At 51.8% G+C, this 14,789-nt stretch overlaps 1 protein-coding gene across 8 annotated transcripts in view; it reads right to left on the reverse strand.

Moving 5' to 3' along the window:
• The window catches only part of MTMR14 (myotubularin related protein 14), a 66,916-nt gene that overhangs the window by 20,365 nt on the left and 31,762 nt on the right, over positions 1 to 14,789 (reverse strand). For all 8 annotated transcript variants that reach the window (XM_075004972.1, XM_075004971.1, XM_075004969.1 and 5 more), the window contains 5 exons: positions 10,297 to 10,419; positions 9,508 to 9,581; positions 4,991 to 5,061; positions 3,879 to 3,953; positions 921 to 987 (listed from right to left, as the gene is read on the reverse strand). In XM_075004972.1, the coding sequence (XP_074861073.1) occupies positions 921 to 987; positions 3,879 to 3,953; positions 4,991 to 5,061; positions 9,508 to 9,581; positions 10,297 to 10,419 (410 nt within the window). The remainder of the gene's footprint in view (positions 1 to 920; positions 988 to 3,878; positions 3,954 to 4,990; positions 5,062 to 9,507; positions 9,582 to 10,296; positions 10,420 to 14,789) is intronic.

The raw sequence follows: 14,789 nt of genomic DNA on the forward strand, positions 1-14,789 counted from the left end.
CTCCCTGTGGGCCCCAGGGCTGTTTGCCGGGAGGGAACGGGGAACGGCCTTGGGCAGAGGGTTGGCTCCACAGCACAGACCTTGGACAAGCCCTGGATTCAGCAAGTCAGGCCAGGCTGTTGCAGTGCTGGTCTCCCCAGGTCTTCCCAGTGACACTCCTCACACACCCAAGCACCGACTTGGCGTGAGGAGAGCATTTCCATCCTTCTCCCAGTCTGAATGAGTCAGACCCCAGTTCTGCAGGTCCCCTCTTGCTCCCGAGATGGGATAACCTCTCCACAGAGGGCAGAGGCTGAGAACTGTCCACCACCACCGCCTCCATTATGCCGGCAGGTCCTGGGGCAAATGCAGTATGGCTGCAGCTGAGGTCACCCAGGCTCCTCTGGGCTAGAGGCTGCTGGCAGAGAGCAGCTGGATTTAACCCACTACCCTGGTTCTATGCACTTCCAGCCCAGAGCCGATGGGCCTGGCAAGACGACGCTAAAAACAAAGGCACAGACTGACAAGAGGAGGCCCTTCTGGCACCCCATCCCCAGCCAGACCCAGAGAAAAGCTGCAGCAGGACGGGACCAGCAGGCTTTCCCTTAACCTCCCTTTGACAAACACAGTTTGCAAAAGCACTGATGTGAAAGGAGCCACTCGCATTGCGCCAGAGAGGCAGAGCTGGGCTCTAAGCCACCTCAGGGAAAAAACGGACTTGGCCAATTTGATTTTTACATAATCAGCTGCCCTGCCCGGGGGGAGGAGACGGCTTCTCCAGAGGCTGGGGTTTTCCTGGGTAATAGGTCTCTAGGACAAGAGCCCCACTCAGGGCAGGAACAGAGAGGCACACTTTCCACAACCTGCCTCAGCCCCAGCCAGCACCAACGCCAAAGCTCTGCAGAAAGCACACAGGCCCTGCAGCAACAGAGAAACCTCACCGTTCCCGTTGATGAGCGAGATCAGCAGCTTCAGGTAGTTCCGCGTCTGTTGCACCAGGTCCCAGCTCTGCAGAGAACAGGAGGTGAGGTCCTTGCAGGGTAGGGAGCCTTCTCTCCTCTCTCCGCTGCGAATGCAGGAAGAGGGCGCTAGAGTGAAGGCAATCCCGTGGCTGCCACAGGAGCCGAGCCCCCCATCCCTGCAGAGACTGGGCCCGGCAAGGCTAGGAAAGCAATTCTGCGTTTCAAGAGGCTGCTCAGTGTCCAAGCACAGGTTCTTTGCACTAAAGGGAGGACATGGAACTGACTCCCCTCCCAGCGGCAGGGCAGAGCAAGCTGCACAGGAAACACCAACATTTGGCTGAGGCCTGCCTGGGCCACCAGGATTCAGAACAATGACGCAGAGCCAGTGCACGCCTGGCTGGGGGGACACCGCTTCTGCCAACCCTCACAGGCACACTGAGAGCAGTGACTTAGCTGCACAGTGTGCTGGGGCAGACCTGCTGTGCTAACTGCAGTGCTCCTGCAAGGCTGAAGCATAGCTGTCTAAGTGACCCGCAGAGCTTCCTGGCCCCTCTGTCCTGCCTCCACGCACCACGGATGGATGTCTGGGCCCGGCCTTCCCAGCAGCAGCACAGGACGGTGGCTAAACCTCGAGAGCTCAGTGCTAGAGGAACATGGCGAAGCAGATATTTCACCTCCCCAACAAAAGCCTCCTGGTGCTGTTAGCACAATCACAACCCATCAGCTCTTAGCCATCTAATGCTCACTGACTGCAGGGGCTCTTTGTCAGCCTGCACTCCCCACCCCAGCCAGCTGCATATGAGCTTTCTGATCCGGGGCATGCAAAGTGGGGTCAGGCCCCTCCGAGGGGGGAGAAGCACGATCAGCAGCTGGGTCTCAGGCACACCCAGCTCATTACAAATGTTGAAACGTGATACCGGCTTTAGGTCTGTATGTCACATTTATACACCCTTTAGTAAAGTCTTCACGTTCCACAGACTCATCTCCTTGCACGCTGGGATGTTACTGTATTTTTAGATAAAGTATGGAAGCCATTTGTCACCATTGTATACAGTGGCCAAGTGAGATGTCCAATGAAAGCTGGCAATGCCCCGGATCTGTTTACGTCACTTACATGTCTGTGCTGTGTTTGTATGTCAAGTTATCGATATGGGCTCCATAGCTGTATTAGAAATGTTTTAGAGCCAAGGGTACACGACAGGGGCTGTGGTCACCTCCCCAGCCAGGGTGATGGACTAAACAACAAAAAAAAACAGATGTCCATTCCATGTACTATGTAAATGGACCGGGACGTGCTGGCAAACTCAGCGACCAATGGCAACAGGCCACAACAGCCCACGTGGTCAGGTGGCCCTGCATGGCCTATGGGAGAAGAAAGAAGTTTTTCCCTCCACATGGCAAGCTCTAAGATGGCTCTGGCAGTGACCACCTTTGTCTCCAGTTTCCAGACTTCATGAACTGAGACTGTGAAGTGGGGTCCCACCCATCCTGATGAATGTGTTCAGAGACTTTCAAAACATCGGCACGTAACACTGCTGGCCTGTATCAATAGTTGGAATTGACTTATGTAATGCACCCCTTCAACAACATTTCTCTCTCACTCTGTTCTTTTTCTTTCTTTGTTAATAAGCCTTTAAAGTTTTAGACTCCAAGGGTTTGGCCCAGAGTGCTGTTTTGGGTATTGACCTGAGACTGTGGTTGGACCCTTTGGGGCCTGAAAGAATCTGTGCAACCTGAATAAAGGAGGTTGCTGTATCAGGCATTAGGAATAGCTGGAGAACTTTTGGGTTTGCTTGTGTTTGCTTCTGGCTGGCCAGTGGGACTGGCAGAGGTACTTTTGTGGGTGGTAGTACCCAGAGCACCCCTCCGCTCTGAGTTAGTATACAACCACCAGCGCCCAGGTGGTACCCGGAGCACCACTCCGCTCTGGGGTAGTGCGGACCATTGCTTCAGCAATCAGTCCCGTGACGACACCTTCCCTGTGGTCTCATACTGGGATGGCTGGTGCCATGTAATTTTCACATGCATAACTCCACAAACCCACCCTGTAAGCCTGCACAGCTGGACCAGGTGAGCTACTGCAGCTGCTCTTCAGCTACTCGGAACCAGGGATGTTGCTTTCCAACTCAGGAAAGGACAGTAACAAAACGGGGTAGGTCAGAACAGAACTGCCTATACCTCAGGGGTTCTGAGCCCACCTAGAAGACAGGCTACCACAGATCACAGGGCTGGAAGGGACCTCAGGTGGTCATCTAGTCCAGCCCCCTGCTTCAAGCAGGATCAGCCCCCACTAGCCCCCACGCTGCTGTCTCCCAGTGGCCCAGTTTAATATGTGGTGGCCTATGGCCACAAATGCCCCATGCTAGTGACACTTCTGGTTTGGGGGAAAATCAGCTGCTCTCCTGGGCAATGCTGTGAAGGCCACTGGAGCGGAGAAAGGTGGAGGGATGATCCCCAGGAGATGCTCTGAACAGAGAGCTTGGGAGAAGGAAAAGAAAGGGACTTGAGGAAGGGCAGAGGGGTGCAAGCATACACACTGACGGGTAGACTAGGTGTGGGCGCCAGGCCCTGGGAAGCTACCCCAAGGGGCATGAGGCCAGGGGGCCATGCTGGGAAACAACAGGCCAGAGAGGGGCTATTGTCCGGAGAGGAACAGTGGCATTTTGCCCAGAACTGCCTTCTGTGCAGAGGCGAGATGCCCTCTGTACATGCAGCGCCCTGCTTTTAGATCTGGGCAGTGGGTAACCGCCGAGCTGACCTCCCGTGGGCCGAGCTTTGCAGCCGGGGGAGCCCCCAGCACTGCATGCAGCTAAACCGGCCACCCCAGTGCTCACCAGGGGACACTGCACAACCTGCGCTGAGCAAAAACCTGAGCAGAGAACCAGAATGGCTCGTCCTGGCCTCACTTAGAAGTCAGCAGTGAGCACCTCTCCTCACCTGGTACTCGCTCCAGGCGATGTTCAAGGGCTGGGTCAGAGATGCTGGGATGCTGAGGGGAGCATCTACGTAGTCCTGCAAAGAGACATGCAATCAGGCAGGGAGCACTACTGTGGAGAAGAGATGAAGGGTGCTTCTAGCAGCATGCAGCCTGGCAGCGCCCGCGGCAGGTCTGGCTCACCCTCTCCTCACCTCCCTGGGTTCTGGATGCTGTTTCTCCCTAGAGAGGGTGACAGAATGCCTCTGGGTGGGTGATGCCTGCAGGGATAGGGATATGAATGCCCAGTGCCCGCTGCAAGGACTGCAGAAAGCTGGCACAAAGTCTCCAGCTGTGCCAGAGGTTTTCCATGGCAGAGCTGCCCAGAGCCAGCCCCACTGGAGAACACAGGCCACTGTTCGCAGCATCCCTCATCCTTCTGCGAACCACAAAGTGCTGCCCTTGCCCAGGTCCTGGAGATTATGCTCCAATCCGATCCTCTGGGAACCATCTCAGCGTTGTGAGAGCATTCTCCTGGAGAGCAGATATTCCACCCATCCTCCAGGACAGAGGAGCGTTCCATGCCATGCACCCCGACATACTGTCCACTGCCCTCCAGGCCTTCTGCTATCACCACAGCCTTCCCAATGCTTGCATGCCCTCCCCACTGCCGTGCACTCCTCCAGAACAGGAGACAGCTGGGTCAGCAGCTGCAAGCATCCAGGACAGACTACGTCACCTGTTACCTTCTTTCCATCCACCCCACAAGAGAGGGGAACGTTACAGCATGAGGTGACACAGCCTACAGTTTGGGGAGTTCCAGCATCCCCCCAGGCCTGCTCCTTCCTCCTCATCTCGTATGGATGGCAGACCAACCAGAGAGAGGGCACAGCTCTGATGGGATGACTTCACAGTGCTGAACACCAGGGCACCATGCTTGCCACAGAAGGCTGGACCATTGGGCCGAGCAGCTCTGTAGGGTCAGCCCTCAGAGGCCCTCTGCCTGGTCTGAGCACTGCGAGTCCCTTCCCACAGCAGGGAGGAAAGCAAAGATGCCACATGCTGTTTTCAAACTTCAAGCGCATTCCCAGGTGAAATGGAACTGAAAACTGCCCCGGGAGAGGAATCTTGGTACCTGCTTCCAGTTAAATACGAGACCCTCAGCTCTGTAAGCCCGGTCTTTGTACTCCTTAAAAAATTCACAGCCTGCAAGAGAAGAGAGAAGGAATAGCAATACCCAGCTCTGATCATGGACAGCAGAAAGCCCTTTGGGACTGCAGCCCCAGGGCTGTGGGAGACAGAGCAGCACGCAGCCATGACCCAAAGCACTCACCAGCACATCTACTCCCACAGCTAGCGCCTAGAGGAGCACAGCTGGAACTTGCAGGATCACTGCCTGCCTCCCTTTCCAAACAGCGAGCCCAGCTCCCAGGACTAGGCCAAGGCTGCTGTGGTCACCAGGGAAAAGGCAGCAGGTGTTGTGGGCAGGGCCAGAGGGAGACCAGGACCAAAGGGCACTGGCACAGACAGGAGAGAGTCATTTGCCACTGAGTGTCCTCACTCAACACCAGAGGCCCCCCGGCTCCCGGAAGGGACCTCAAGGAGGTATGTGGATGTTCACAGGAGCACCTTGGTAAGAACTGCACACAGTGATGACCAGAAAAGTGGGGGGCTGGGCCAAACCAACACTAGCAGGTCTGGAGGGCAACGCCCTGGGGGAAGCCCAACAAGTTTCAGAAAGCCCCCATTCAGGATGTACACTAACTGCTCAGCTGCATGGACCAGGGAAGCCCACTTGTCCTACAACCGGTTTGTTGCATCCTCTTCTCCTTGGAACCACTCTGCTACTGGCCTCTGCTGTCATGTGCACAAGTCAGGCCTGTGCAGAGCTCTCGGAAGCAGGCTCATGCCACTGCCGCTGCTGCCTGGCAAATCTCTGTGCAGCAATGTTAGCAGCTGCCTGCAGATTGCAGCAGGCTGCACAGCCTAGGCAGGGGCCCTTGGGACGTACAGCTGTAGCAAGCAGAGGCCAATCAGGGCGCCACTGTGCCAGGCGCTGCACGCAAGCTGGTCTCTGCCCCAGAGCTCGCATTCATGGAAGACAAAGGGTCAGATAGGATTTTGCTGACCTGAACCCACCCCACCCGACCACACACAGAGGAGCTGCCAAGCGGGCTTCCAAACACCAGACACAAGTCCAGAGAGCCGATCCAGAACGATGGCAGTGAGCACAGTGGGGGGCACAGCACGCCCCAGAGCGACAACAAGCCCATGTGATTCACAGGAGCACAAGCATAACCACAGACCGCTCTCCTTCAACACATGTGCTCAGCGCCTTCTGGAAACCACCTCGTTTCCCCAAGACCCCAGCTTTCCAGCCAAGACCCCACTCTGACACCCGTACAGCACAGACTGACTGACTGGGTGCACCAAGTCTGACCACCCATTTGCACGGTTGCTTGGTTTGTGTGTATATGTGCTTGCTTAGTGCAATGCACAGCATTCCCCACCTTCCACACCGCTGCCTGGATTAGGCAGCGCTTGCAAAGAGGCAGGCTGGCACGCTAGTTACATTTCACTCCAGCACAGAGGCAAGCAGCTGCCAAGGGCACGACAAGTGGAAGGAGCGTTTAGCTGCTGCTGTGACCGTTAGAAGTGGAACACACCAGGTCTCACAACACAACCGCATTTTGTTCTCACAGCGTCCTGCACAGTTCTCCCTGCTCTCTTGAACCCCTTCCCAGAATTAGCTGCTGGCAGGAAAGACCTGGTCCTGGGACTTTGCTGCTCACTGGCCCTAAACTGCAGCACACGCAGTTGCTCAAGTCAGGCAGAAATAGCAGGGGGACATTCATGCAGCTAAGCCCAGAAGCCAGCACCGCTTCTCTGCACCTTGCCTGTGGGGCACAGAGACGTGGCTCATAGCTTAGTCCACAGCTTATTTCAATGCAGCCCCCCAGTTTTCTTGTGTCCCTGTCTCAACCTGCACTGACCTGCAGGCTGCCAGGAGGGTATTGTGAAGGTCTGGGGAGAGCCTCCACAAAACAAAATAGCAGTCATGTAGCATGAGACGGGGTCTGGAGCAGCAGCTGGGACAGCTGATGGTTACTCCACTCTCGGAACAGTTGTTCTTTGAGATGTCTGGCTCTGTCTGTTCCATTTAGATACGCACGCGCCACTGGCATGACCGTTGGAAGGCTTCTCCCCGGCGGTACGTGTCGGATCAGCGGGAGAGCCCCTGGAGTGGCACTTCCACACAGCCCTGCCAACCCTCCAGTCCTTCTTACCAGAGTGCACTGGTGAAGGCAAGGTGGGTAAGACTCAGAATGGCCAAGAGCAACACATCTCAAAGAAATATGTACGAAGGGAGGGTTTCGGCTTGACGTGGGTGCTCACGTCCATTCCCTGTAGGTGACTGCCATGTTGTACCACTGCAGAAGTGGCCAGAGATTACAGCTACGGACTGCAACATTGCCCTACCAAAGGCTGCATCGTCCCTAGCCTGCAGAGAAGTGTGAACAGAAGACCCAGTGGCTGCCCTGCTTATGTCCTGGATGGGCACTTGCACCAGGAAGCCAGCTGACGATGCCTGGACTCTGGTGGAGTGTGCCATCCGCGCTGGGGCTGGGACCTTTGCCCTGATGCAGGACATGATCCAGGCCAAGATGCGCTGGCACAAGACTGGAAGCCCCTTTGCTCTCTGCACTAGAGCAACAAAGAGGTGCAGGGACTTTTCATGTGGTTTTCACACACTGCAGAAAAGGCCAGTGAGTGCCGGACATCCGGAGAGGGGAGTGCCCGTTCTCTGCTATTGGGCTGGGGCTGAGGGAACAGCGCCATGCAGGACGGCAGCGTACGTGCTGGGAAAGTGTGCCACAGCCATGAAGAGCTGTGGCTCAGCATCACAAGCTTCTCCCGGTGCCTAACTGGAGGTGAGAGAGAGACAGCCATGCTAGTCTGTATCCTACCAAAACAAAACAGCCGTGCAGCAGCACTTTAAAGACTAACCAAACAGTTTATAGGGGGTGAGCTTTCATGCGACAGGCCCACTTCTTCAGACGATCAGACCAGTGGGTCTGTCCCATGAAAGCTCACCCCCTAATAAATTCTCCTGTTAGTTGTTGCAGTGCTGCTGGATGGCCTTTTTGTTCTAATTGGAGGTGGTGTTGCCATCAGTGCTACCAAGGCCAAGCACATCATTTGCCCCACTTCTAGCACAGAGAGTCCACTCCAGCTGGACCCAATAGCTCCCTGCGAACAGCCAAGTCAGCAGCCGTGTGTCAAATGAGGTGGGCATGGGACGAACCCCCTGCTGCGCTGTGCCGGATAGGGGCCCCATCTGCCCTGTTCTCCTTGTGCAGCGATGGCAGTTGTGAGCGGTGCCACGTACTGATGCTGGGCTGCGGTGCCGGGGACCGGTGCTCCCTGGTAGTGTCCTTCAGCACTGTGAGGTCCCGTACTGAGGTGCCAGAGCCGACTCCGGAGCGGCTTAGGGACCAAGTGCTGCCTCAGATGCAGCCTCTCCCCTTCCCTGGCCTAGGCTTGAGGACTCTGCAGGTCCTTTCTGCCTGGTGACCCTCTGTGAGGCACTCGAGGCAGGAGTCATGCAGGTCACCATGTGGCACAGGTTTCAGGCACTTCTCACAGGGCTTCAAGTCCTGGCCCAGGGAAATCCCCCAGCCAATAAAGGAAAACTAACAACAGAAAGACATACAAGAGCTAGTAGCAAGCCTGCCGGGAGGCACTTGAGAACACAAGACCAAGCTATGCCAATGACTGTCACAGGCAGGCAGCGGTACATACATTGCTACACAGGCACCACTTCAGGGGTCTCCACAGCCGCCCTGTCAGGTACTGCTAGGGGAAAAGCCTTCCAGCCACCTTGCATGCCAGGCACACACACAGAATGGACATGAGTGCACACGTGAACGAGAATCTCCCTCTTGCCCCCTTCTTTGTGGGCAGGAGGGTGGAGCCTTGAAGCCCAAGAGCCCTTCCCTGCTCTCCAGAGAGCAGCCGTCTCAGTCACACCGCACGCACTCAGACATGGATCCGAGCCCTGCGCTGACCAGCTGGCTGAGCCCCTTCTTTTCCGTTTACATGGTTAGCCTTAGATAGCAAGTGACAAGGGCCTCTCTACGCTCCAGAGCCAACAGAACTGGTGCAGCTGAGCTGAGCAGTTCACTCCAGTTTCCAGTCTCAGGGCACTGCACCACAGATAACACGGCTGCTCTCCTCAGCGCCACAAAAGGCTAGAAACATTTGAAGAGTAGAACCCACAGAGATGTTAGCGTCATTTTCCAGCGAAGGGTGGCTCTGTGGCAAACCTGCAAAAAATGCAGCCATGGGAGACACTGCAGCCTGGGGTGGGCTTCAGTATCACGGCTGGCTATGCAAAGGAAGCAGCTGAGCCAGCTAGGTGTCAGACCACCTCCCTGCTGGGGTCCCACAGAAACCTTTCTGCCATTGCATGGCAGAGTGCACCCTCTAGTCCGTCCTCAGTGGTCCTCAGAGGACAAGTTTCCCCTCTGAAGAAAATAAGAGAAAAATCCAGCAAATCCAACTGCCTCCCCACACATGCAGAGAATTCCCACCCCACAGCAGACTGTCACCAGCCCTTGGGTGACCCCCGGACGGATGTCAATCCAATACCTGGGTATGGGATGGAGAGGAGAGCGAAGTCGGCATAGCGCTGAGCTTTGTCCACTTTCTCAGAAGATGTCACACTGAGAAGGATGAGAGGAGAACAGCGCATGTATCGAGTATAAGTGTATCGGCAGCACAGCAGCCCTACCTTGCAGAGGCCAGGTGAGCTACTCAGTCTGACCTAGGAGAAGAATCTGCAGAGTCAAACAATACCTCCCACAATGTTACACTATGGAACTGTCCTGACCTGACTCCATCTGTGGGGTCTGGAGTAAGAGTCCAGCTAACAGACAGTTGTGCCCTCCGCCCAGCTGAATCCCGGGGAGGCATTCCCAGTCACTCCACCCCCACACTGGGAGGACTCCCCCATTCATTGCATCAACTCAGCCTCACAGGAGGAAGTCATATCACCACTGTGATGTGATGGAGATTGTACCCCATGGATCAGAACATCCAAACACTCACTTCCTGCTCAAAGAAGCCGTAGGACAAACAGGAAGCTAGCATGATGCAGAAGACAAAGTGAAGTAGCTACTCAACTTACTGCTGGGCCTTCACAAAGGCACTGGTATACTGGAGCTGGGTATGGAAAAGAGGGCCTTGAATACCCCAAGAGTTTCATTTTACAGCACCAGCTGACTGTCTGGATAACAACTCTAGAGGGCCCTGAGGGGCAGGACACAGGTACTCCTTTCAGAGTGCATTCAGGTGTCCAGACTTTGTGTAGACCAGGGACTAAGCAAGCACAAATCCAAACAGCAAAGCTGCTATCCAGACCAAGAGCACCACACTCACTTCAAGCCAAACTTCACTTTCTTGTTCTCCACCATCAGGTCACAGATGTATCTGACAGACAGGTATCGAAGCAGCTTGATGTCATGTCCGCGGACCCTGTCAAACAGCTGGGAGTCTGCATTTCTGCAACACAGTACAGGGAAAGGCAAGATTCTTGGGGTCAGTTCAGAACAGATGAGTTGTGACTCTCTAACCAGGGCTGCAGTGAGACGGGGTCATACTTGCAGCCCAGTACTGCTTGGGGAGCTATCCTTGAGCACTGACCAAAGAAAGGAGCACTGCTCCCTGCGCTACACCACGTGACTTCTGGACTCCCTGCGACCTGGTGCTTGCGAACAGGTTGATTGCTAACAGGAGGGAGTTTTGAGAGGGGAGCTTAGAGGGGGAGCTTAGAGGGAGCTAGTTATTCTATTACCCTTAAACATAAATCTTTATAATAATCCCCATCTGAAGCATTTACTTAAAATCCCCATATATAATTAAATTAAATTAAATCAGAGCAGGCAATGGAGGCAGAAGCCCAGCAGCACAGCGGGGACTATCCTGTTTATTGTGTCAAGTGTAATATGTATGACTACCTGCCCTGTGGGTGGGTGGCTTGTGTGTGCACTCGATGCAAGCAGCTCCTGACCCTCAGAGACCCAGGGCGGGCTTTGGAGCCAGGGTGGCTGAACTGGAGAAGCTAAGGGAGGCAGAGAGCTATGCTGATGAGGCTTTCCGAGACATAGTAGGACTGTCCCACCTCCAGCCTGACAGCCCTGATGCTGTTAAGGAGGATGAAAGGCTTGGGGAAGGAGAGCAGTCAATGGGAGCAGAGGGAAGCCATCCCATAGTTGGGACCCTCCTTCCAGAGGGTGCTATGTTATCCTCTCGCGCCGAGGATACCTCTCCGGGAGAGGAAACGCAGGTGTTAGTAGTGTGGGATTCGATCATTAGAAATATAGATAGTTGCGTTTGAGATAACTGGGAGAACTGTATGGTGACTTGCCTGCCTGGTGCAAAGGTTGCAGATCTTTCGAGGCATCTAGATAGACTTATATGCAGTGCTGGAGAGCAGCCGGTGGTCGTGGCACATGTAGGTACCAATGACATAGGGAAGAGTAGGAGAGATGTCCTGGAAGCCAAATTTAGGTTGCTAGGAAGGAGACTGAAATCCAGGAATGGTGGCACTCTCAGAAATGCTTCCAGTTCCACGCACAGGGCCAGGTAGACAGGCAGAGCTTCAGAGTTTCAATGAGTGGATGAGACGATGGTGTAGGGAGGAAGGGTTTAGATTTATTAGGAACTGGGGACACTTTTGGGGTAGGGGGAGCCTATACAGGAACGATGGACTCCACCTAAAACAAGGTGGATCCAGACTGCTGGCATTAAACATTAAAAAGGTCAAAGAGCAGTTTTTAAACTAAGAGATGGGGGGAAAGCTCATTGGTGCAGGGGAGCAGGTGGATCAGACGGAGACTTCTCTTACATGAGACTCCATTGATAGAGATTCCCTAGAACTCAGTCAGAAAGAGAAGATGGGAGATGGTAAAGTATGGGCCAGATCAGATGAGAAACAGTCACATATAAAAAAAAAATCCAGCGCATCAGTGAAGGGCAGACATGTAGATAGTGGTAGTTTTTTAACGTGCTTTTACACAAATGCTAGGAGTCTGTCTAATAAGATGGGTGAACTAGAGTACCTCATATCAAAGGAGGAGATTGACATAATAGGCATCACAGAAACCTGGTGGAATGAGGACAATCAGTGGGACTCAATCGTACCGGGATATAAAATATATCGGAAAGACAGAACGGGTCATGCGGGTGGTGGAGTGGTACTATACGTGAAAGATAATATAGACTCAAATGAAGTAAAAATCCTAAATGAATCAAATTGTTCCATAGAATCATCATGGATAGCAATTCCTTCCTCTAATAGGACTATGGCACTAGGAATATATTATCGACCACCTAACCAGGACAGTGATAGTGATGCTGAGATGTTAAGGGAGATTAGAGAGGCTATCAAAATAAAAAACTCAGTAATAATAGGGGATTTCAATTATCCCCATATTGACTGGGTACATGCCACCTCAGGACGGGTTTCAGAGATAAAATTTCTCGATGCCTTAAATGACTGCTTCTTGGAGCAGCTGGTACAGGAACCCACAAGGGAAGAGGCAATTCTTGATCTAGTACTGACTGGAACGCGGGATCTGGTCCAAGAAGTAACTACTACAGGACCGCTTGGAAATAGTGACCATAATATAATAACGTTTAATATTCCTGTGTTGGGAAGAACACCGCAGCAGTCCAACACTCTGGCATTTAATTTCAAAAGGGGAATTACACAAAAATGAGGAGGTTAGTTAAACAGAAATTAAAAGGTAGAGTAACTAAAGTAAAATCCCTGTAGGCTGTATGGAAACTTTTCAAGGACACCATATTAGAGGCCCAACTTACATGTACACCCCAAATTAAAAAACACAGTAAGAGACCTAAAAAAAGAGCCACCGTGGCTTAACAACCATGTAAAAGAGGCAGTGAGAGATAAAAAGGCATCCTTTAGAAAGTGGAAGTCAAATCCTAGTGAGGAAAATAGAAAGGAACATAAACACTGCCAAATTAAGTGTAAAAATGCAATAAGAAAAGCCAAAAAAGATTTTGAGGAACAGTTAGCCACAAATTCAAAAAACAATAGTAAAATGTTTTTAAAGTACATTAGAAGCAGGAAGCCCACTAAAAAAGCAGTGGGACCCCTGGACGACAGAGATATAAAAGGACTAATCAAGGAAGATAATGCCATTGCAGAGAAACTAAATGATTTCTTTGCTTCAGTCTTCACGGCTGAGGATATTACAGAGGTTCCCAAATCTGAGCCGTCCTTTGTAGGTGACAAATCTGAGGAACTGTCCCAGACTGAAGTGTCAGTAGAAGAGGTTTTGGAACTAATTGATAAGCTAAACAGTAACAAGTCTCCAGGACCAGATGGCATTCACCCAAGGGTTCTGAAAGAACTTAAATGTGAAATTGCAGAGCTATTAATGGTGGTTTGTAACCTATCCTTTAAATCAGCTTCGGTACCCAATGACTGGAAGACAGCTAATATAACGCCAATATTTAAAAAGGGCTCCAGAGGAAACCCTAGCAATTACAGATCGGTAAGTCTAATGTCAGTACCGGGCAAATTAGTTGAAACAATGGTAAAGAATAAAATTGTCAGACACGTAGAAGAACATGATTTGTTGGGCAAAAGTCAGCATGGTTTCTGTAGAGGGAAGTTGTGTCTTACTAATCTATTAGAGTTCTTTGCAGTGGTTAACAAACATGCAGACGGGGGGAATCCAGTGGACATAATATACTTAGATTTCCAGAAAGCCTTTGACAAGGTCCCTCACCAAAGGCTCTTACGTAAATTAGGTGGTCATGGAATAGGAGGAAAGATCCTTTCATGGATTGGAAACTGGTTAAAAGACAGAAAACAAAGGGTTGGAATAAGTGGTAAATTTTCACAATGGAGGGGGGTAACTAGTGGTGTTCCCCAGGGCTCAGTCCTGGGACCAATCCTGTTCAACTTGTTCATCAATGATCTAGGTAAAGGGGTAAGCAGTGAGGTGGCAAAGTTTGCAGATGACACCAAACTGCTCAGGATAGTCAAAACCAAAGTAGATTGTGAAGAACTTCAAAAAGATCTCAGCAAACTGAGAGACTGGGCAGCAAAATGGCAAATGAAATTTAATGTGGGTAAGTGTAAGGTAACGCACATTGGGAAAAATAACCCCAATTATACATACAATGTGATGGGGGCAAATTTAGATACAATGGATCAGGAAAGGGATCTTGGAATTATAGTGGATAGTTCTCTGAAAACATCCACGCAGTGTGCAGCAGCTGTCAATAAAGCAAACAGGATGTTCGGAATAACTAAAAAAGGGATAAAAAAGGGATAGAAAATAAGACAAAGAATATCTTACTTCCCCTATACAAAACTATGGTACGCCCACATCTTGAGTGCTGCGTGCAGATGTGTTCTCCTCACCTCAAAAAAGATATACTGGCATTAGGAAAAGGGCAACTAAAATGATCAAGGGTTTGGAAAGGGTCCCATATGAGGAGAGGCTAGAGAGACTGGGACTTTTCAGTCTAGAAAAGAGGAGACTGAGGGACGATATGATAGAGGTATATAAAATCATGAATGATGTGGAGAAAGTGAATATTGAAAAGTTATTTACTTGTTCCCATAATATAAGAACTAGAGGACACCAAATGAAATTAATGGGTAGTAGGTTCAAAACTAATAAAAGGAAATTTTTCTTCACACAATCAACCTGTGGAACTCCTTGCTGGAGGAGGCTGTGAAGGACAGCACTCTGGCAGAGTTTAAAAAAGAGCTTGATAAATTTTTGGAGGTTAGGTCCATAAATGGCTATTAGCCAAGGGTAAAGTATGGTGCCCCTAGCCTTTAGTCAAAGGCTGGAGACAGATGGCAGGAGACAAATCGTTTGATCATT

This window comes from Carettochelys insculpta, chromosome 11 (genome assembly GCF_033958435.1).
Source record: "Carettochelys insculpta isolate YL-2023 chromosome 11, ASM3395843v1, whole genome shotgun sequence".
NCBI classification, from domain to species: domain Eukaryota; kingdom Metazoa; phylum Chordata; order Testudines; family Carettochelyidae; genus Carettochelys; species Carettochelys insculpta.